Source organism: Balaenoptera physalus (assembly GCF_965194825.1).
Source record: "Balaenoptera physalus genome assembly, chromosome: 4".
Classification (NCBI taxonomy): domain Eukaryota; kingdom Metazoa; phylum Chordata; class Mammalia; order Artiodactyla; family Balaenopteridae; genus Balaenoptera; species Balaenoptera physalus.
Window position 1 is genome coordinate 88510893 of NC_138891.1, and position 23758 is coordinate 88534650.

Here is a 23758-nt window from a genome sequence, read left to right on the forward strand (position 1 = left end):
TATGAGAATAACTGTTTAGCCGTGGTCTCACAAACAGAGCATATTGTCAGATATTAATTTAAGTCGTTTTAACACACTGGAAGTTTCCAACAAAGTATGTCTAAACAAAAGATGCAGCTAGGGATCCACCCTTTTCTGGTCTGCAATGTATTATTGGTCAGGTAGTACTGTGTGCCTGATAGTGTCTGGTCCTGAGCGTGCAAATGGAGACAAAGTCATCCCTGTCTGCCCAGGTTTGTGCCCTTCAGGCCTGCCTGCCTCGCTGGAGGAGAGTGCCTTTACGTAATTGGTTCAGCCAGAGAGTCACCATTTTCTAGTTTACTCATTAGAAGTACCTTTTTGCAGTTTATTGCTACAGGGACTGGGTCAGTGGTGACAGAGGGTGGGAGAGGGGAAGGGAGCTCCACAATTTGTGACCCCTGGTGGCGGGTGTTCAGACACAGAACTCATTTCACCTACCTATTTATTTTTTCTACTCTCTCCTTAAATGCACTCTCCAAATCCACACCATCCTTTAAGGCCTAGCTAGCTCAGATCCTATCTTCTCAGCAAAGTCTTTTGCAATCACTCTCATTAATCCCCCATTTATTTATCTATTAATATATTTAGTCAGTCAGTCAATCACCCTGTGTCTTACAGTCCATCACTAAACTGGATCATTTTCTTGATTGTTTTCTCTCATCCACCCTCCTTTCTCCCTTCCCTCTTCCCTAAATCAGCTTTCTCTCCATCTTCTAGCCCTTTCTCTCTTAGACAACAGAGTGCTAGGTATAAAGTAGATGTTTAATATCCAGAGTGGATAGGAGTGAAAAATATACACTGTGAAGAAATGCACCAAATTTTCCAAAATTGCATCCAGAAAACACTTGAAAATTCTTACTAGATTAGCTGCTGAGGTGGGGTGTTGCACCTGAATGGGATTTGCAGGTCTCTTCTTTCTGATTGTCAGGAGCAGATGTTATGTCAGAGGTTAAGTGTGAGTTGTGGTTTAACAAGAAGCTGAGGTCAGAGCCACCAGAGCAGCAGCAGATATCAGGAGATGGGGGAGGGATTAGGAGCTGGGGAGACAGGATAGTTTGACTAGTGGAGTGCTAGGTACTGCAGGGTGATCTGATTCCAGATAGAGGGGCAACAATGTGAGGGTGCTAGGACAGTTCCATTGGGTTGTGGTGATGTGTTGAGAAGTCAGGACTGATGGTCTAAGGGGGGTCAGCAAACTTTTCAGATCTATATAATAAATATTTTAGGCTTTGCAGGCCATAGGGTCTCTGTTGCAACTACTCAACGGCTGTTGGAGTATAAAGGCAGCCCCAGACAATATGTAAATGAATGGATGTGGCTGGGTTATGATAAAACTGTGGATGCTGATTAGTAACTAATCTAGGATTCAAACACCCAAACAAGCATCTGTACGCATTTACCAATGAATATAGCTTGAAATTGGGTAAAGGCCCATAGTTTTAATAGGGACACCAGGTAAAACACAGGGCAGAATAATAATAAATCACACTCTCAGTTACCACCCATGTTTCACAACTTAAGACAGATTTAAGTGCTGACTCTAAAGTGCTATCTGTAAGGTGTAGAAAGTTTCAACTAAAAGTCCATTATTTTAGAGTTTCAGATAATGATGTGATAATCAACAATGAGTTGTAGCTTCTCTGGTACAAAACTCTAGTGTTGGATTGGCTCTAAAATATATATTTGAAGCTGTGAATTTCTGCACATCATTTATCCATGCATAAGTGAGGACACAGTGAAGCACACACCAACCTAACACTTTTTATCAATGATATAAGAAACTATTCCACACATACCTACTCTTCTTTACACTGCTGTGATTTACACAGTACTTACACACATAATTACCTTTGCATTTACTCATAGTAAGTCATTTATTTTCTTTATAAGACAACAAACAAATCCCTTCAAAATTCTGATGGAAAATGATTTTCTACCTAGAATTCTATACCTAGATAAAGTATCCATCAAGTGTGGGGTAGAAAGTAGAAGAAAAATATTTTCAGTCAGCAAAGACTCAGAAAATTTGCCTCCAGCAATACAGGGAATAAACTAGGAACTAGAAAGGTATGAAATCCAGGGGCTGCAACCCAGGAGAGTAGTCAAGGATCATCCCAGGATAGCGATGCAGCAGGTCTAGAGAGCAGCAGCCCCAAAGGAAGCAGAAAGTTGAGATGGAAACTTGCTGTGGTCAGGATGGGAGAGAGAGGGGAAACTCATTTGATAAACACCTGATATGACGGGACTTCAGAAAAAAAAAAAATTGAATGGTTATAAGAAGAACCTGCAAGAACAAAGTAAAATAATTAGGGATTCCAGGAACAAAACTTAAAAGGTGAGTAAGACAGAAAATGTAACCATAGTGCAACTGTTTGACTGATAGTACAATTACTTGACTCTGCAGTGAACATGTATATGTACTCAAAATACTCTCAACACGGTTAGGTTATTTAATTAAAAGTGACATAACTCTAGTGGGAGGAATGGAAGAGGGGTGGTGGTGGTTGTGTTGTGATAGCTAAATCCTCATCTATCATAGAAGGGCATAAAGAGTATCTAACATAGGTAAATCAAGAATAGCAAAATAAACATACTATTTATAAATACAGAAACTAGTAGCTAAAGAGAGGTTGCCTCTAGGGAATAGGGTTGGGGAGATACGGAGAAAGAAATTGTTGATATTCCTTATAACCCTTTCAATCCTACTTGATTTTTGTAAGCATATGCATGCATTACTTTTATGGAAATAGGATTTTAAAATCCATTTTAAAGTTGGAGTTCCGCATCAGTCATTAAAATGATGGAAATGAACAGACCGTGCTGTAATCTTTGCAGTTTACTCTGATAGATGAGCCCCTATTTCTTAACTAGCCTATGTGGTTCTAGCCCATGTGTTCTAATTCTTACTCTCCTGATGGAGGTGTTTTAAAGTTTAATTAGCTAATGCCTATAAAGGGATTTCAGGTGCTTGGATGAAAGGTTTCGTCAAAGTTGAAGCTATTTTTTTCTAATGAGAAATTTTAGGGTACATTTAGCTATGACTTTTATCTGACATCAAATGACGAGGAAATATAGGAAACTGAACATTAGAACTACCACATTCTATTATACACATAACATTCTATTATAGTCTGCTTTACTTTTAAAACTCTAGGTAATTTTTTTTTTTTATAGACTTTTACTTTTTTAAGTATTTGTTTTTATTTATTTATTTATGGCTGTGTTGGGTCTTCGTTTCTGTGTGAGGGCTTTCTCTAGTTGTGGCAAGCGGGGACCACTCTTCATCGCAGTGCACGGGCCTCTCACTATCGCGGCCTCTCTTGTTGCAGAGCACAGGCTCCAGACGCGCAGGCTCAGTAACTGTGGCTCACGGGCCCAGCTGCTCCGCGGCACGTGGGATCTTCCCAGACCAGGGCTCGAACCCGTGTCCCCTGCATTGGCAGGCAGACTCTCAACCACTGCACCACCAGGGAAGCCCAACTCCAGGTAATTTTAAAAATCAAAGGAAAATTAGCATTTTTACACTTCCTAGGGGTCCAAAATGAAAGAGGAATAAAATATAGACAATAAAGTTGAATCAATTTTTAAGTGAAACTAAATGCATTCTGAAGACATAAATAAGATTGAAAAATTGAATGATTTTTAACATATCTCATGTCATTACCTGGTGTTAGATGGTATTAGAGAAGAAGAGTACTGTGATATAAAAATTTAGATAACATTTATTGAGCACCTACTATATACCAGACCTTTTGCTAGCTTCTTTCAATTACATAATCTCTTCCAGTCCATTTCATCTCCATTGTGCAGATAAAGAAATAGGTTTCAGAAATGGTAAGTCACTGTTCAAAATTAGACTGGTAATATGGTAAATCTATAGTTCAAACTCATAGAATCTAATTTTAAGTTTGTGCCTAGTTGAACATACCTTGAGATTTTCAGATAAAGCAAGTGAAACAAAAATAATGAGAGTAATAATATTAACAGGGTACAGGGGCAGCTGTCTCAAATTGCTACCAAATTTAAAAAGCTAGGAGTTGGCAAGCTGGGACTGAAACATTCACAGGAAAATTGGATTTAGTTTGGACAAAGCAGAGGTTAAAGCTCTATAATTTGAGGAGATTTAGACTCAGGCTTTCGTTAGGTAGCAGGAATAATAACTTGAACTTCTAGATCAGTGCTTCTGAAAATGTGGTCCCTGGACTAGCTGTAGCAACATCACCTGAAAACTTATTAGAACTGCAGTTATTGGGTCCCAATCCAGAAAAAGACCAATGCTTCTCCAACTGTGGGTGCATAGGAATCACCTGGACAGGTAGTTACGGCATGGATCCTGGATGCAGGATTTCTGACTCAATTGGTCTATGGCAGGGATGAGGAATTTGCCTTTCTAACAAACTCCTAGGTGATACTGATGCTGGCATTCCGCAGACCACAGCTGTACTTGAGTTACAGATCATCGAACCTCACTGTATGTTACCAATTAATTTTTGTTAAAAGAATGAACACCTGGATGAATGAATGAACTTTTCACCAGGACAAGGAATTGGGAAAAGGAAGTGGATAGGTATAGAGGATAGTTAGAACAGAAGAACCACTGGAGATAGGTGGAGCAGATAGCTCAAAGTCAAGGGGCTTGTTAGTCAGTGTTATTCCTAGAGAGGATGAGGTCTGCATAAGGTACTTACATTGGGAGATGATCTGGAATTTCCTTCAGCAGCCCTAGTTTGGTTTTATCCATTCTGCATCTGTTAAGGAGACATGGCAAGGGAGGGGAACTTTTTAAAAAATCAATGATTGCAGCTAGTTTTAGCCAAGAATCCATGAGTCATTGGAGGGAAGAGGGTGCAGATGGAAATTAACTACTAAATTTCAGCGTCATATTTTTTTCTCTAAGGCATTCCCAAAATGCGAAGTTTGACAAATACGCTGATAGCACCTTCTCTAAACTCCCTTGCTTTCATGTCAGCAGAAAGCAGCAGTGCCTGAAGATGCAGAATAATAATAATAATAACCAACTTTCATCGTATAAAAATAAAAATTTAAAGTAAAGATTTAAAACAGAAATAAGTTAAATACAAAATACATTTTGGTCTTAAAAAAATTCCATACCCACTACACCTTTCCACCATTTCCAATTTCTCCCCCAAATCTGGAAAGTAATGTTGAAATTACATTTTCAGATTCAGTTGAATATATTTGTTTTCTAGAACAAATGATCAGAAATACACTGTGTAATTTTTGTCATATGAGGGTCATATTTAACAAAATCAAACACCACCATAGCAGAATTCAGAAATCCACAGAAAATTATTGTCTCTTGTGGTAATAAGTATAGAACAAGTTTTCTTTTTCTTTCAGAAAGAAGACAGGAGATTTGTAGAATTATAGAATGCGGAGGAACCCTTAGGAAACTTGAACCCTTTGCATTCAAACCAGAGAAGGAGGAAGTAAACAAAGGAGAAATGATTAAGTTTGGTTATGCATCCTGAGTAGTAAAAGGTATACAAAAATACAAACCCCAAAGCCTCTGAATTACAGAGAAGTCTGTGGGAGAAAGGACCCCACTCTTTTGGAGATATTTATTTTTCAATTAGTCAAGGGTATTAGAAGCGTCTCAAATATTGGCTTGGGAATCTCTTACTTTGGGTTTCTCCAGAAACATGTTCAAGGATTTAAATCCAAGTGGTATATTTGGAAGATGACCTTAGGAAGCACCAGTGAGGAAGTGAGGAAGGGAGATAGAGAAGGGAAGGTGGCCAATAAGAGCACTTTATTAAGCAAGTTACCATATAATAAAGGAGCTGAATCCTGCTGGAGACCTCTGGAGCCACTGTAGAACACATAATTCTCCCACCAATTCCAGCAGTCAGCCATTAGTTAAGGCTGTGGTGGGATAGAAATTCATTCTCTGGCATTGCTGGTCTGCCATGTCTGTGGGCAGAGAGAGTTCCACTGAATCACCTATTGGACTTGCATGGTCCAGAGCAAAATACGAATGTGGAGCTCCTTGCTCAAAAAGCCAGGAAAAGGCCCCCTACCCCACATGGTACATGTGTGCATGCATATGTGTGTATATGAGTGAGTTTGTGTGAGTGCTTGCTATTTATTTAATATATCGCTCTGGCACAGGGATACTCACAGGGCAAATGCAGAGGCTCACAGTTGCCTGGTCCCTCCCCCAATCCATCCCACAACTGGGCACGTGGGATGTGCTGTATGCATGTGCCTGACCCTGACTTTCACCCAACCTGTGTCCAGACCCTCGGGCAAAGGCAGAAGGTGGCAGAAGTCACTGAGTCAGGGTAGGGGAGAGGCAGGAAGCAACAAGAAGAGGGAGTGCATATGAGTGGAGCCTCCAAACTCCTGTACATGTTCTACTGTCCCATTGGACTTCACTTATAGAACACAGTTAAAGATAAACTTACTAAGAATTTCAATATAGCAACAGCAGAGAATTATACCCCAAGCATGAGGTCCCCTTCTGAATACTGGAACCTGTAAGACTGCATTGGTCATACCCCCAAGAAGCTAGCCCTGATATGGTCAGCCAGGTGAGCCCTCTGGCAAAGAGATAAAGATGCTGGTAGCTGGAGAGTAGAGGGGACTATACTGGTGAAAGCTCAAGGGGATGTGGGTGGGACACCAACAGTGCATGGTACAGGCTCAAAGATTTAACCTGTAGATAGCTTTTCCCGTAATTAATTTAACCTTTCAAATGAGATCATAGGAAGGTTTTGTGTTTTTTTTAAATAACTTTATTTATTTATTTTTGGCTGCATTGGGTCTTCGTTGCTGTGCGCAGGCTTTACTCTAGTTGTGGCGAGTGGGGGCTACTCTTCATTGCGGCGTGCAGGCTTCTCATTGTGGTGGCTTCTCTTGTTGTGGAGCATGGGCTCTAGGTGCGTGGGCTTCAGTAGTTGTGGCTCACGGGCTCTAGAGCACAGGCTCAGTAGTTGTGGCACATGGGCTTAGTTGCTCTGGCATGTGGGATCTTCCCGGACCAGGGCTCGAACCTGTGTCCCCTGCCTGGGCAGGCAGATTCTTAACCGCTGCACCATCAGGGAAGCCCATAGGAAGTTCTTTAATTGGCCCTGAAGAGAGTTACTCCAACACTTGCAGATAATCTTTCCTTTTGGCTCACTCCCACACGTCAGGGAATGCATACATCACAGCAACTCATAGTTATCATACATCTAATATGTATGGTTTCCTGAACCGGCTCAATCATGTATTGAATGTATTTATTGAGCTCCTATTATGGACCAGACACTGTGGCAGCTGCTAAAGATATAGTGATGAACAAGACCAATAGACTCCCTACTATAATGGAGTTTATGTTCCAAGTTGCACTCAAGGAATCTTCTTGTATCCCACTGAAATTCTCCCCACATCTTGGAAGTGGTGCTGGTATTTGGAAAGGAGAAGTGATATCCTTATTTCATGTCAATTGTATCCCTTGAGAGTTATTCATGAAAATGCAACAGCTATATTTGCCTATGTTTAAATCCATTTAGAATCCTTGTTAGGCTATAAATTCTGTGGAAAGTCCCCTGGGTTAATTAGAGATTTTGTAGAAATAGTTCCTTATATTCCTTTTCACAATGACAAGCTCACCAGCATATGATCCAGGATAAACACATAAGCAGTGGTTTTTAATATACTTTGGTTCCTAATTGTTCCTAATTGTCATAAGTTTGCTCTAAAAAGCAAAGCTTTGTAATAGATCTGTACTTCCCACCTAACTCATTGGGTTCACTTTTTCTATCAAAGTGAATTAAGCCAGAAACTCAGTCTTCTATTTGGGACTCCATCAATTATGATCTTAAAACTGTTCCTAAACATTTGGATCTTAATTTCTCTTCAGTGCCCCATTAAAATATGAAAATAGCACTATATTGATGGTTTCTCTCTCTTTTTTACTCTATCTTTGGTGTGAAGAAGATTTTAAGAAATAACTCCTCAACACCAGCAAGGCTTTCAGAACTGTGAAAGAAAAATCACATCATGAAACAAAATAATTCTCACTTTGTTCCTGGAAGAAAATGGTCATTGTTTCTTATCTCTGAGGTAGTTCTTGGTATGGTGAGTGAAATGGCAAGAATAATTGAGAAAAATAGCTGTGTGTATCACAAAAGCCAAATGCATCTTTTCTATTACATAAATAATGATCAGCTCTTACTGACAGTTGTTATTGTATATTTAGAAAAGAGGTGTTTATATTCCTAGATATGATAAGAAAAGTCTCATATCTCTTTCACTATATTTGTAGTGATTTAAAATATCAGTTGCAGCATGCACTGTGTATCCTGTCCACATAAAGATGTAATATATCTTAGAACATACCTATCTCAAATGAAGCTGTTGGTAAACTATCTTTATACATCTGATTCTAGAAGAGCACAAATAGCGTACATAAGAAATATCAAAATAAGTAACATCACATATAAATCCGATTTGGGGCTCTCCTGGTGGCGCAGTGGTTGAGAATCTGCCTGACAATGCAGGGGACACGGGTTCGAGCCCTGGTCTGGGAGGATCCCACATGCCGCGGAGCAACTAGGCCCATGGGCCACAGCTACTGAGCCTGCACGTCTGGAGCCTGTGCTCCGCAGCAAGAGAGGCCGCGATAGTAAAAGGCCCGCGCACCGCGATGAAGAGTGGCCCCCGCTTGCCACAACTAGAGAAAGCCCTCGCACAGAAACGAAGACCCAACACAGCCAAAAATAAATAAATAAATAAATAAATAAATTAGAAAAAAAACAAAAAAATCCGATTTGTTTCTTTTAGTGTTGAAAATTGTATTGATAGTTGTATATATCTTTTATTGATAAAATCATATGGAAAGAAAGGTTTTAGGCATTTTAAATGACATTTTATGCCACTTTAGAATGTTTATTTTCTATATAATATAGAAAAAGAATTGCAAAACATTCCACTAGCGAAAAATGGCAGCATGAAAGCAATTTCTCGTTTCTTGCTTATAAAAATCTCTAAAACCAAAGAAACATGTAAGAAATCCTAGATTAGCCATACTCTATTTAAATGAAATAAATGTTAAACTAAATTTAACCTTTGTTTGATGGCTCTTCTTCACGTCTGCTATTGCAGAACCTCCAGCCTCCTGCAGAATTTCCTACAGTTATTTCTGAAGGATCCCTGGGGATGTTTTATCATAATTGCTAAGTTCCATTGCATATTATTATATGGTGTCATCCATTTTCCTTATCTCCAACTCTGACCTGAATCTGAGGATGCTCAATGCTGAGGGGTCTGTTGTCTATAGGGCACGTGAAGATGGTCCACAAGTGTCTCTGTCTCCCACAAATGTCCTGCTCACCTCTTACAGGCTGCTCTGTTGGGAATGGCCCTCATTTTTTCTGGATACTGCTCTCTCTTGTCAGATTATTTCCTTTTCCTACTAGGTTCTCCTTCAATTGATGTGATAAGTCTTCTAAGAAGTCAAAATTTCCACTAATAGTAAAGAAACTTCTCTTGCTCCTGCCATACGTATATTTTCTGCTGAGCTTCATTCCTTCTAGTGCTCAAGCCTCAAACCCTGAATCATCCTTGATTCTTCTCTCTTTTTTTTTTTTTCATATCCCACACCAATTCATAAGTAAACTCTCTTGGCTCTACCTTTAAAGATATCCAAAATGTGACCAGTTTTCATTCCATCTACCTCTACCATCTTACTCCAAGTCTCTATCATCTCTTGCCTGGGCTATTATAATAGTCTCCAATGTATGCCCTTGCTTTCAGCTTTGCCACTCATACAGCAGCGAGAGTGATTATTAAAAAACCCATGTCACACTTCTGCTCTAAACACTTCAATGTTTTCTCTCTGACTCAGAATGAAACCCAAAGGATGTACCTTATTTTACACAGCCCTTAGTGATATTGGGCTTGCTACCTAATACTTCATCATCTTCAACTCCCCCTCACTAACTCATCACTCACTCTTAACCCATATGTTCATAAAGCTTCTTCCCTTCCTTAATTTTCTGCTCTCTGCAACTGTCACCTTCTTAGAGAAGCCTTTCCTAATATGACTCCCTTATAAAAAAAGAATAGCTTTCCCTGTCCACTTATATCCCACCCACTTTCTTGTCCCTTAACTGACTTTTTCATCTCAGCACTTTTTGACATCTGATACATTAAATATTTATTCAATATATTTGTTTATGGTCTGTCACTCCACATAGAACATCAGTTCCATGAAAGTAGCAATGTGCTGTGTTTTGTTCATAACTGTATCCCTAGAACCTGGCAAGTAGTAGGTGCTCAATAAATATGTATCGACTAAATAAGTGGATATGTTACTGGGACAAAATTCTGGTATTCCTGGATCTTTGACTAAATATTATAGTAGTAACATTATATCCTGCTATAACTCCAAGCTATTATATCCAATAATAATACTACCACCAGTGATTAAGAAATCTATATTTGGTACTGAATGAGTGGCCTCAAATGTTTGGCTACCTTTTAGGGAAGGTTTGGCTGCAAGTCTGGGTAGCTGTAATGAGAATATCTTAAGATGTGTTATATCTAAATTATATTCATCATAAAACTTATATAAAGGATAATTTTTAGTTATCAACTTTTAATTCAATAATATCTAAGGTTTTTCTCAAGTTATACTTTATATACATTTTCTTTCAAAGTTAAATAACTGATAATATATACTCAAGAGAAACAGAGATCTAAAAAAAGAAAATTTCTTATTCTATTTGTAAACCCAAAAGGGAAAAAAATTTGTGAATGAACAGGACTAATTTTTTTTTTTACATAACTTACATAGTTTTTTAAAAAAATGTAAGCGTGGATTTGTTTTCCTGCCTTTGTCTACTATGTCTTTCTCCTTTCTGATCAAAGTAATAATTTATTTCTGTATAAATGACAGTGAATTTAAAACCTTCCTTCAGAATAATGTAATTTAAATGAGGCTATTTTAAAATGGGCTATTTGTCTGCAGGAAAGCTTGATTAGGCCTAAAAATCTATCTAAAGAGATTTTTTTGAAAGTCTTGTAAAATTTTTGTTAATATCTTCAGCAACTCAAATTGGCTTCCCAACCTATAATTAGCTTCCTTAATCCCTGGACAATATTTCTAGCCTCTAAGGGCTCTTGTAGACCAACAAGGGTGATCTGCAAAGCATGGAGAGAGATGTAGGAAAAAGAAACAGAGTAATTAGGCCATAAAATAGATAGTAATCACTTCCCTATGTTAACTAGCATTTACAACATCCTTTGAAGTCCTTAGAAGTTTCATGCCTGGGAAAAATATGAAGGTGAGAAAAATGAGATATGAATAAAGAATGATCTTTTGGAACATGAAATACCAGTATAAAAATCTTCAGGCCAGGGGAAAACTTACTCCAAAAATTTCAATTTAAGTTCTGAATTAGACAACCTCATTAAACAAACATTCTCATTATCAGATTATCATTTCTGCAGTGCTGTGATTACAGAGAATGCCATAATTAGAATCTTCAATAGCAAAAGAAAAATTATTTAATACTATTGTAATACTTTTCACCTGAAAAATGGAAACTTGCCTTCTTTTATCTAAAATAATGTAATGCTTAAAGGCTGCTGAATTGCAATTATTTTGGTTAATCTTTATGTCCCAGGCTGAATGATTAATCCATCAAGGCTTAAAAATACATTTGCAGGCATTTTGATGGGGAATTCATTTCTATAAATGGCCTAGATTATTTTCCCTTTTTTCAGTAAAGGTCATCAGAGTAGAATGGTAATAAAAAGCTGTGATTCTCAAACTTTAGTGTGCATGTGAGTCATCTGGAAGGCTTTTTAAAATTGCTGGGCCCTACCCCCAGAGTTTCTGAGTCAGTAGGTCTGGGTGGGGCCCAACATTTTGTATTTCCAAGAAGTCTCTAGGTGGAGCTTATGCTGATGGTCTGGGAATTATACTCTGAGAACAGTGAACTGCTAGTTTAAATTAAGGCAAGTGGTTACCCCACAAATCATTTTCTTTGAATTTATGTATATTTTTTAATTGGAAAGATGTTTTTATCATGCAAGGAAAAATGTTTAAAATAGATTGTTCAGATATGATTTTTAAAATGCACTGAGCTCTCTACTGTGTCTTAATGAATCTTATTTGGAGCTTACCAATAGCACACATCCTCAAGATTGCATACCTAAGCAAAGTTTAAAGTTCTAGCTGTAGCGAAGAATCTATACATTTAGAAAACTATTGGCACATTACTTCCATCTCCTAATACCAATCAAATGAATGGACTTAAGAATAGATAATATTAAATAAAAATCTTCTAGTTTAGATTATATTCATTCATTATCTAATACTTTATTTACACTGAACCAATTTCTGGAACTCTTTATTAATACATTGAAGCTAGCTTACTTTGAAAGAGTCCTTGATCTAGGCTGTACTTTTTCTTATCTTTCTTGACTGAAAAAAAATTTGCATGATCAAACGTACAATGCCAAGCTGTTAAGATATGATTCCCAATGGATATATTCTCATTGTAAATAAATTCCTCACATCTCAATTATCTTTTGCTCAGTTACATGTCCAGTTTGAAGGAAGGTACTATTGAAATAAAGATGAGAAACAAAGGAGTAGAAAATTCACTTCCAGGGTCATAGCAGTAAAAATTATCCCCTCAGAAGGTTTTTTCCTTAATTTGACCTGATTGCCGTTGTCTGTCTATACCTAATATAGGAACTTTTCAATTTTATGTTCTTTTGCTCATTTTGCACACATTATCTTCACCAACATAACTGATGTTATGACTTGTTTTCAGCCTGTCTCTCCACCTCAGACATTCACCAAAACACCAGAGATGGTCTGTCTTGTCTAGAAGAAACTGGCATCATTTCCATGGACATACTACCATTAAAGTTATTTGGAATTGATGACCTGCCGTCTTCCTCTATCATCCCAAGGTGACTTTTGCTATTTGCACCTTTCCTGTTGGAACTGGTATTTTATTTTATTTAATTTATTTATTTATTTATTTATTTATTTATTTATTTATGGCTGTGTTGAGTCTTCGTTTCTGTGCGAGGGCTTTCTCTAGTTGTGGCAAGTGGGGGCCACTCTTCATCGCGGTGCATGGGCCTCTCACTATTGCGGCCTCTCTTGTTGCAGAGCACAGGCTCCAGACGCACAGGCTCAGCAACTGTGGCTCACGGGCCTAGTCGCTCCGCAGCATGTGGGATCTTCCCAGACCAGGGCTCGAACCCGTGTCCCCTGCATTGGCAGGCAGATTCTCAACCACTGCGCTACCAGGGAAGCCCTGGAACTGGTATTTTATGTTCACTAGGCTTCTCCCAGGCTTTGGAATTTGCAGAGATGCTTCTGATTTATAAAGCAGCCCATATCCTTTTTTTTTTTTTTTAAATTATTTATTTATTTTATATTTATTTTTGGCTGCATTGGGTCTTCGTTGCTGTGCACGGGCTTCTCTAGTTGCAGTGAGTGGGGGCTGCTCTTCGTTGCAGTGTGTGGGTTTCTCATTGTGGTGGCTTCTCTTGTTGCGGAGTACTGGCTCTAGGCACGCGGGCTTCAGTAGTTGCAGTACATGGGCTCAGTAGTTGTGGCTCGCGGGCTCTAGAGCACATGATCAGTAGTTGTGGCGCACGGGCTTAGGTGCTCTGCGGCATGTGGGATCTTCCCGGACCAGGGCTCGAACCCGTGTCCCCTGCATTGGCAGGAGGATTCTTAACCACTGCACCACCAGGGAAGTCCCCCATATCCTTTTTTTTTTTTTTGATGGTGGTGGTGATTTTCATTTTATTATTTTTTACAATAAGGGTGTAATCTTTATACTTCACACACACAAAATAAAACCAGAAGTGCTTATGAAAGAGTCCCTGCCCCCCATCTCAAAACATCCTGAACGTAGCTATTCAATAGAACAGAAAAATCAAGACATGTTTGATTTCAAAATTTCAATAAAAAAGCAAAGCATGTAATACAACAGCTGTTCAACTTCCCACTCTAAAATAGGCACCGTCAGACAAACAAAACTCCCAGTAGGGCTTCCCTGGTGGCGCAGTGGTTGAGAGTCTGCCTGCCAATGCATGGGACACGGGTTCGAGCCCTGGTCTGGGAGGATCCCACATGCCGCGGGGCAACTGGGCCCGTGAGCCACGACTACTGAGCCTGCGCGTCTGGAGCTTGTGCTCCGCAACGAGAGAGGCCGCGACAGTGAGAGGCCCGCGCACCGCGATGAAGAGTGGCCCCCGCTTGCCGCAACTACAGAGAGCCCTCGCACAGAAATGAAGACCCAACACAACCAAAAATAAATATAAATAAACAAAAATTAAAAAAAAAAAAAAAGAATGGTAGCAAAACAAATTATTAAAAAAAAAAAAAAAAAAAACTCCCAGTATTTTAAATTTCTCCAGCACACATTCCAGTATAAATGTTCTGAACTGTAATCAGCTAGTAATTAATAATGGGAATAGAACCTTAGAACAGAAGTTATATTTCTTCCCTGCACCCCTTTCTCTTACAATTAGAGGGTAGAGGTATCAGGGGATACAGAGTCAAAGGAAGAAGGATTAAAAAGAAATTCCCAAAGTTGCTGTTTTTTGGACGAGAAAGGAAGACAGCATTTTACAAATGTTCAAAAAATCCCAAGGCAAGTAACACACAATTCATTCACTATCACTCCTACCAGAAAGAATAAAGACATCAGCATCTTATTATATAAAACTGTACCTTCAGGAGTGTATTACAAGTTCACCAGAAACTATGGATGTAGTTTTAGGCTTCATCAAAGAAAACAAGTTCAGATCAAGTTAGATGCTATACACCTAGCCTAGCTGGATCGGTGTCTGGAACTGCTCACTGTGTCACCCTGAACAGCTGTAATCTAAACAATAGTATGTAACTCCAGAGGAAGCTTAAGGATTGAGGATATGTACACAGCTAATTATATCTCCCCTGCTTCGCGCTCTTCAGAGCTCCGCCTGTCTTCTGATCTGCCATTAGCGCTCTCATAGGACCGCTTCTTATCTTTTCGATCTCTGTCACGAGGTGATCTGTCTCTTGAATTCCTGTCTCTGTCACGTGATGCTAAGTCGTGTTCTCTGAATCTCTCTTTTGAGGATCTCCTCCTGGATCGCTCTCTGCTCCTGTCTCTAGAACTGTGCCCACTTCTCTGGTGGCTGCGGCTGCGACTACGGCTGCTGGAGCGGGACCTGTGGCGATGGCGTTTCTCCCGGGATTTGGATCGAGTTCTCCTTTTCCGTTCCCGTGACATGGAGCGAGACCTATGTCTGCGATGCTCTCTGGACCTGGATCTTTTAGGATTCTTGCTATGTGATCGAGACCTCCTCAGCTTCTCCCTTTCTTCTCTCTCCCTTTCTTCTCTTCTTTTCAGGCGTTCCTGGTTTCTTTTCTCCTGCTTCTCAGCTACAACTCTCTTTAATTCTTCAAGCTTCTCTCTTATTTCAATAAATCCCAGGTGCAGTTTACCCCCAAAATGATCAGCCAGTCGTCTGTCATTATCATGAAGACCTAAATAGGCAGAGCAAACTTCACAGACTCGAAGTTTCTCCTGCTGGAAACTGGAAGCTGGCATAGAATTCCGATAAACTTCCTCTGCTTCTCTTTTCTTTGCCCGTGCTTTCTCTACTTCATCCATTACTTTCTGGGATTCCTCCACATTCCCTTCAGCTCCTAGCTGTTCCTAATTGTTAGCCAACAATTTACCGATTTCTTCATTTAACTCATGAACACGTTCTGCCTTTGCTGCAACTTCAGCACTAATCTCTTCCTGAGTTTCTGCTAATCTTTTCTTAGCCACTTCCGTTCTTCGATCACAGTCTGCAATGAATGACTTTAGATGATCCATAGCGTCGAGTTCAAAGAAAAAATCTTGTTCTTTGGATGCAATTTCATAATCTGCTCTTAAAGCCAGGTCATGGACTTTCAGACATTCTCCAAGATCCATTCTAGTTCCAGACAGGGCATCATGGGGGCAACAATTCAGAAGGTGACTCTTGCATACTCTGTCATCACTGAATTTGATCCGTTGACGAGTAGTATCTCGGCTCAGCGAATGCGGGGCCTTTCTGACACTCCCTTGCAGACTGAAGTAGGCAGGCATAGATACACTGAACGCAGTACCCTGCTTCCATTTATGCAGTATGCCAGGCATCGGCACGATTTTCAGTGGCACACAGGCGGTTGCCACCACCAGGGCCTTCTGGCCCAACACAGCAGTGAAAATCCAGTCATTTCAGCTAAATAATATCGTGGACTTGTAAACATGGGTTCATTGGTAAATCCTCTTACTCTTCCCGGGAGGTGCCCATCAACTGGTCCAGCATCGCGCGCATCTGGGCCTGCGCCGACATGGCGGCGGCGTAGCGGGCGGACGGACGGGGGTGGGGCGCAGACCGGGCCCTCCCCAGCGGGGGGACAAGGGGAAGGGGTGGGGGAAGGTGACACGCTGTCTCGGTTGCCGCCGCTGCCTCGAGGCGTGCGGAAGAGGGAGCGGGAGGGGTTGCAGGAGAGTCCGGGCTGCGCTCCTCACGACGACGCGTACGTGGAAAGCAGCAGCCCCCGAAAGCGACCCTCGTTCCCTCACTCTCCGTCGGGTTCCTGGGACAGAAGCAATACCGGCTAACCAAGCTCTCGTCTCCAACACCGCCACCCGCCGGAAGACGTCAGCCCCCCCTTCAAGCTCTGACGCCGCTCGCCACCACCGTCGCCGCGACGTGAGCGCGCACGCTCCCCCATATCCTTTTAAGTGTATCTTTTCTGAATAATTTTGATATAAAATTTCATGGATAAAGTAGTCTGATGAAAATTCAAAGATAATATTACTAAAAAAAAATCATATATAAGTATAGTATTATAAATATATACAGTATTAAACCTTGGACTATATGGAGTAGATAGCATATTCCCAAAAGTTAAACCTTAGCAGGCCATTACAATCGTTTAGGACCCTTTAGAAAAGATGCTATTCTTCCCTTCCTGTCCCACATTCAATCTCAGAAAACCTGCCCATTTCTCATTCTCAGAGCTCACGTTCCATCCCTGTGAACCGGCAAAATGGACATGTAAATCTAACACTCTGGTACAAATGATTGACTTTAAGGAGACAATATGGGACTTGAAAACATGATTTAGGATTTTTAGGTAGTTGGTTGTAGAAGCTAGTCTTGGAAAATAATGTAGATTCAGAGATGGAGGACACCATTTCTATACATGTAGAAAAAGAGAAGAGTAAAGCAAATAAGCACAGAGGAGCAGGGAAAAGATAACATTTGAGCTGGAGAGTTCCTGTCAGCTTTCCATTTCCTGACCATCCCAGATATACTCCTGTCCTCTGGAATAATTTTACTTAAGAGTGCTCAAGTGAATTTCTATTTCCTACAACTAAATTATGCTTGACTAAGACAATGCTTATGGTTAAGAGTCCTTTATTTCCAGTTGGAGGGATAATAGGGTAACAAGGATAACAGACTCAATATCAGAGCTACCATGCTGTCCAACCCAATCACAATTTTTTCTTTATTAACAATTTAAATTAGAAAAGTAAAAAGTAATACTTTGTTAATTAAAAAAAATCATATAATACAAAGTATAGAAAGTTAAAGATTCATATCCCAAGTCTGACTCTCTCCTGATGCTATTCCTCAGAAGTAAATTCCAGTTAACCATTGTTACATATCCTTCCAGATTTATGTATTTACAAACAACAAACATACATTAACGTACATATATATATGTCTGTGTATGTATGTATGTATGTATCTATCTATCTATCTATTCCTGTTCAACTTAGATACAATGTCTCTTGTTTATTCTTCTCCAGACACAGGAAACATCTGCTCAGGGTCTCCTGTATAAACCCTTCATGGGTCTGAGGCCAGCCATCAATTGCTTTTTAGTTTTTTTTTCTCCAGGTAAAACAATTCCAATTCCATTACCTTGTCTTTGGTAAATATGTTTAAAAATTATTTTTTCTTTTTCTCACTACAAAAGAAAAACTGGTCTCTGAATTAAGTGCTCTAATAAAAATTTTTAAAAAACACGAATATTATATTTTTAATACTGGCTAGCTCTGTATCAAAGTCTCACCATCTGTATAATAGGATGGTTGACTTATCCAGTTGGTTTTGAGGCTTAATTTTGTTTGGCATTCAATTGATTACTCTCAGCTAATAGATATCATAGTCATGTATAGTATGATGTCATCTCAGTTAATTCATTGTCTCTCTTTAAATTTATCCTAAATATAAATACGGTTTCTTATTTAACAAGATGTGACTATCTTAAAGCCAAAGATGGAGAACATATATTCTTAGAGATATTCTTCATTTCTCCACATTCCTTCCATAATAGTGATCATCTAAATTACCCATTGTACATCAACATCTGAATACTTATAAAAACCTAGAGAAAGCTCTTTTATTTAATTAAAAAAATTTTTTTTATTGGAGTATAATTGCTTTAACAATGTTGTGTTAGTTTCTGCTGTACAGTGATGTGAATTAGCTATATGTATACATATATCCCCTCCCTCTTGGACCTCCCTCCCCCCCACCATCCCACCCATCTAGGTCATCACGGAGCACAGACCTGAGCTCCCTGTGCTATATAGCATGTGCCCACTAGCTATCTATTTTACACATAGTAGTTAATTAAAATATGTTTTATAGACTTGGTATTTCTGAGATATCCAAATAGAAAAAAATATCCCTTAGGGGCTTCCCCTTCAATTATTTTTTAAACCTCTGTTTTAAAAATAATCTTTGAGGGGGCTTCCCTAGTGGCGCAGTGGTTGAGAGTCTGCCTGCTAATGCGGGGGACGCGGGTTCGAGCCCTGGTCTGGGAGGATCCCACGTGCCGTGGAGCGGCTGGGCCCGTGAGCCACAGCTGCTGAGCCTGCGCGTCTGGGGCCTGTGCTCCGCAGCAGGAGAGGCCGCGATGGTGAGAGGCCCGCACACCGCGATGAAGAGTGGTCCCCACTTGCCACAGCTGGAGAGGGCCCTAGCACAGAGGCGAGGACTCAACATGGCAGTCAATCAATCAATCAATCAATCAATCTTTAAAAATAAAAAAATAAAAAAAATAAAAATAATCTTTGAAATATATCATACATACAAAGAAGTGTGTAAAACCTATATGTAATGTTTAAATAATAGTAAAATAAATATCTCTGTACCCACCATCCAGCCTTAGGAAATAGGATGGTATCAGCCCTTCAGAGACACCTTGCCAAATGTATCTCTTTTACCTCTGAAACAGAAGTAGCCTCTATCCTAAATTTTTATTCCCCTTGATTTTCTTTATAATTTTGCCACCTAGATATCTATCCTTCGACATTATTATATTGTTTAGTTTCCCCAAATCTTAAACTTTATACCAGTTGAGTCATACTGCATGAATTTGTCCATGATTTCAGCCAAATGATTTTCAGATTCACTCATGTTGATGAGAACAGGTTGCACTTATTCATTTCATTGATGAATAATATTTCATTGTATGAATATTCGACAATTTATTTATCAATTTTACTATTGATGAATTTTTGGGTTGCTTCCATTTTTTGCCGCTTTTGAGAATGTTCATGAACTTCTTAATTATTTGCCTAGAAGATGGACTGCTTGGTTCCAACAAAAAATATTTTTTTAACACAAAGCAAAGGTCCTTGTACATAGTAGGACCTGAGAAATGCTTAAGCGAGTTAATTTCTATAATTTAACAGTTGATTTGAAGTCTTTTTAATATTTCCTAGCAAATATGTGCTGAGGAACAAATATGAAGAACATATTTGTAGATGGAATGTAACGTGGAGACTTAGTAATTGTTTAATTGGATTTACCCATCCCAGAAGGAACTGAACCCTTGCTGAAGAAAACGCAGCACAACTAGAAAGGGATAACTCATTCCCATCATGTGTGTTCTTTGCTAGGCTACCAAGCAAGAGCACATTTGCCCAGCTAAGCCCTCTTAAAACTTTTGGGACAAAGACAGATAGAAACAAGTACAGTAAGTCAAATATTTGCCCAGCTGACTTTTTCTGTCAAGTTGGTCTCTGTATGGGTGGCAGTCAGTTTTCCCTTCAAGTCTCCTTCTGGCCCTTCTGTTACCATTCAAAACATTCTCATTCCCAACAAAAAGCATTTATTAAGCACTTAGTTATTCACTGTATTGCAAATGGAATCATGGTGCAAAGTGGATTAGTGCAAAAGGGCTGTATCTTTTTGTTACTGAAGAAAGGACTTAACCTATATCTTATGTTGTTTAACCTATATCTTATGTTAGGACTCTAGTTGTAATATCAGTTCTTTCCAAACAGTTTGAATGATTTATATGCAAGAAAGGCCTAGACGGTAAGAACACAAGGGTAACTATTCTAATGTCCCTGCAGTCACCTGCAGCCCCAGGGAGCCCTGAGTTTGCCCACCATCTTCCGCCTTTGGCAGGAAATATTAAGAGGTCAAGTACTTCCGGCCTTGGAATTAGGCTCTTCCATGTCCCTTATGGCAGGGGTGTTGATCATAACAGTTTTGTAGATTCCAGATTTGCTTGCCTTGATTAACATCAGTAACCTATCTGATTTCTGTCACTTTTCTTGCCTGAGTTCCGGACTTCAAAAGCTTGGCTTATTTCTTTTGTTTCTTAATAATCATTATTCTTTACTGCTGAAGTGACAAATGATTCTTGCAGATGCAGTTCCAGGTGTCCCAAGTTACAGTTGAGGTGTGAATAACTTCCCCCAGCAGTGAACCACGTTTCCAAGTGTTATATTTGACTTTACCTACTTAGATAGCAGGTTAGCAAGAAATCCAGTTTCTTTCCCTGACACTCATCTCCCTCCCAAACTCCCTTTCATATTCCAAGGACCAGTCCTGCTTGTTCCTGTCTTCTTGCCAGCTTTATTGCTTTTATATTTCTTGCAAACAATGCCTAACATAATTCCTATGGCTAGAGGCTTCCCTGGTGGTGCAGTGGTTAAGAATCCGCCTGCCAATGCAGGGGACACGGGTTCGAGCCTGGTCCGGGAAGATCCCACATGTCGCAGAGAAACTAAGCCCATGCACCACAACTACTGAGCCTGCACAACTACTGAGCCCGCGTGCCACAACTACTGAAGTCCGCGTGCCTAGAGCCTGTGCTCCTCAACAAAAGAAGCCACTGCAATGAGAAGCTCGTGCACCGCAACGAAGAGTAGCCCCCGCTCACCGCAACTAGAGAAAGCCCGCGCGTCGCAATGAAGACCCAACACAGCCAAAAATAAATAAATAATTCCTGTGGCTACAAATTCTTCCTTCAATCCAATCTGTAGAGACTTCTAGCTCAAGGGTAATAGGACGCCACTTACTAGAAGAGTGCCTGAGGTCAGCTGCCTCCTCCCTTGTTTTCTCTTCTTTATAATATCAGCCTGCTAAGGCATTAGAGCTACTACAAACAAAATCTAACAAAAATGTTCCCCATTATATTATTTTATTTAGTAATATCATCCTGCTAAGGCATTAGAGCTACTACAAACAAAATCTAACAAAAATATTTCTGATTATATTATTTTATTTAGTAACATATTAAGTTAGAAAAATGAGAAGTAATATATGCTTATCTTGTTACAGAGGGGATTTGGACTCATCATTTTGATGGGGTTGTCAGATAAAATACAGGATTTCCAATTAAATGAAGTTTCAGATAAACAATTATATATATATATATATATATATATATATATATATATATATATATATATATATATATATCTTTTTATTATAAGTAGGTCCCAAGCAACATTTGGGAAACCTTGTACTAAAATATTATTTATTGTTTCTCTGAAATTCACATTTAACTGGGACTCCCATATTTTAGTTTGCTAAATCTGGCAACGCCACCCCTTGAGCTGGCGGACTTCAAAACTGCCAACAGATGTTGGTTGCTTGTTAAAAAGCCACTACCTGCTCCAGCGCTGTGCTGCTGCCTCGTGATGTTGCCGCAGAAGCTGGAGACAACCAGAAGTCCGGTAATCATTTAGAACGGCTGGTGTCTGCGAAGATGAAGTTTAGGATGAACTTTATGCTCCAGCAGCTTCTGCATCAGTCAGTGCAGATCATTTATCGTCCACTGATGGTTTAAGATTTCAAAGAAGGATCGTCTTACTCCCCAACACCTTCCTCAGTGCTGCACTAGGACAAAGGTGTTTTCATGGTAAAATTACCCTGGGGCCCTTATATTCTAGCGTTTTAGATTCATTCACATAATTACTTCAGGAAGACACAGCCTGCCTGTGGCAAGACTGATTTGGGATAGGTTCCTCTATGTAGAACCTCTCTTCTGTCAGACATGTCATCTGGTACTATCTTTTCCTGCCTCTGTGGTGACTTTATTTCCATGGCTTTTTTTTTTTTTTGCCTTTCCTTGTCACTGGGCTTCTGTTGGGGTTATCCTAATCTATTCTAACAAATTTCAGTAATCTTGAATCTTGGGGCAAAGTGGTTTGAGCTCCTGTACTCTTGTATCCCAGGAAGCCACTAATCTTATGCAAGTGTGGTTCCCTCAGGCAGTTTCAAAGATATTGATAATATCAGTAGTTTATCTTAAGAAGGAAGGAGGGGAGAAAGGAAGGAAGAGTAAGAGAGGAGGAGAAGGAGGGAAGGAGAGAGAGAGAGAAAGGGAAGAAGAAGAGAAAGAAAAAAATAGAAAGTTCTACCTCCGCACTGGGCATTAAAAAAAAGGAAGAAAGAAAAAAAATTGAAGTTCATTGGACATAGTTAAATCATAAAATGCAATACATTTTTAAATTTGGGGAAAATAAAGCAACATTGATCTCAAAATCTAGCAATAACCCTTATTAAAATCTTTGGCCCTCCAAATATTTTTTCTGTGCATGCTTGTGTGTGTGTGTGTGTGTGTGTGTGTGTGTGTGTTTGTGCATTCTGTGGGAGTGTATATATAATCACACATACAAATGAGTTCATACTCTACAGCCTAGTTTCAAATCTCCTTTTTTTTCACTTAATATTATATAATAAATATTTTTTCCATATAATTAAAAATACTTCTAAAATAGTATTTTAATAGCTAGGAAATATGCTATTGATTATAATACATAATTATATTTAACCAATCACCTATTTTGTACATATAAGTTATTTTCAATTAACAGCTTATGGCTAAACCTTTGCATACATCTTAAATTATTTCCTTAGAGTAAACTATCAGCAGTAGAATTTCTAGAACTGGGTAAAGGGGATTTTTCCCATATAGTTAAAAAGATTTTTATTTTGAATAATTTTAGATTTACAGAGGAGTTGCAAAGATAGTACAGAAAATTCCTATATACCGTTCAGCCAGCTTCCCCTAACGTACATCTTACATAACCATGGCACATTTACCAATACTAAGAAATTAACATTGGTAAATATTAAACTGAGCTTCAGCATTAACATCTTTCTTTTTCTGTTCCAGATTCCAATCCATATAACTATGTTGTATTTAGTTACTATGTCTCATCTTTTTCAAATTGTTTTCCATGACCTTGACAATTTTGAACTGTACAAGTTAGCTATTTTGTAGAATGTCCCTCAGTTTGTATTTGTCTGATGTTTTCTCATTATTAGACTGCGAATGTGACCATATGATTTTAAGGTTTTGACCTATACATTTGAAGCCCTGTTGACTATGAGTGATAGGCTAGTTGAAAGAAGTTGTTGAAGGCAGGAAATCTATTAAAATGATACATACATACCTTAT

The 23758-nt window shown here is 39.2% G+C and overlaps 1 protein-coding gene and 1 long non-coding RNA gene across 2 annotated transcripts; one reads left to right on the plus strand and one right to left on the minus strand.

The window, feature by feature from the left end:
• The first annotated feature begins 1870 nt into the window (after nucleotides 1-1870).
• Nucleotides 1871-6766, plus strand: LOC309659951. Its single transcript, XR_014263061.1, has 2 exons — nucleotides 1871-3175; nucleotides 3508-6766. It is a non-coding gene; the product is annotated as an uncharacterized lncRNA (long non-coding RNA).
• Nucleotides 6767-14397: 7631 nt separating this feature from the next.
• LOC309660452 (putative RNA-binding protein Luc7-like 2) lies at nucleotides 14398-16699 on the minus strand. The gene is given in 3 exon segments (XM_082461069.1): nucleotides 14398-15713; nucleotides 15717-16098; nucleotides 16322-16699. Coding segments are annotated over 3 exon segments (1203 nt in total). The 5' UTR covers nucleotides 16384-16699; the 3' UTR covers nucleotides 14398-14954.
• Nucleotides 16700-23758: the final 7059 nt, after the last annotated feature.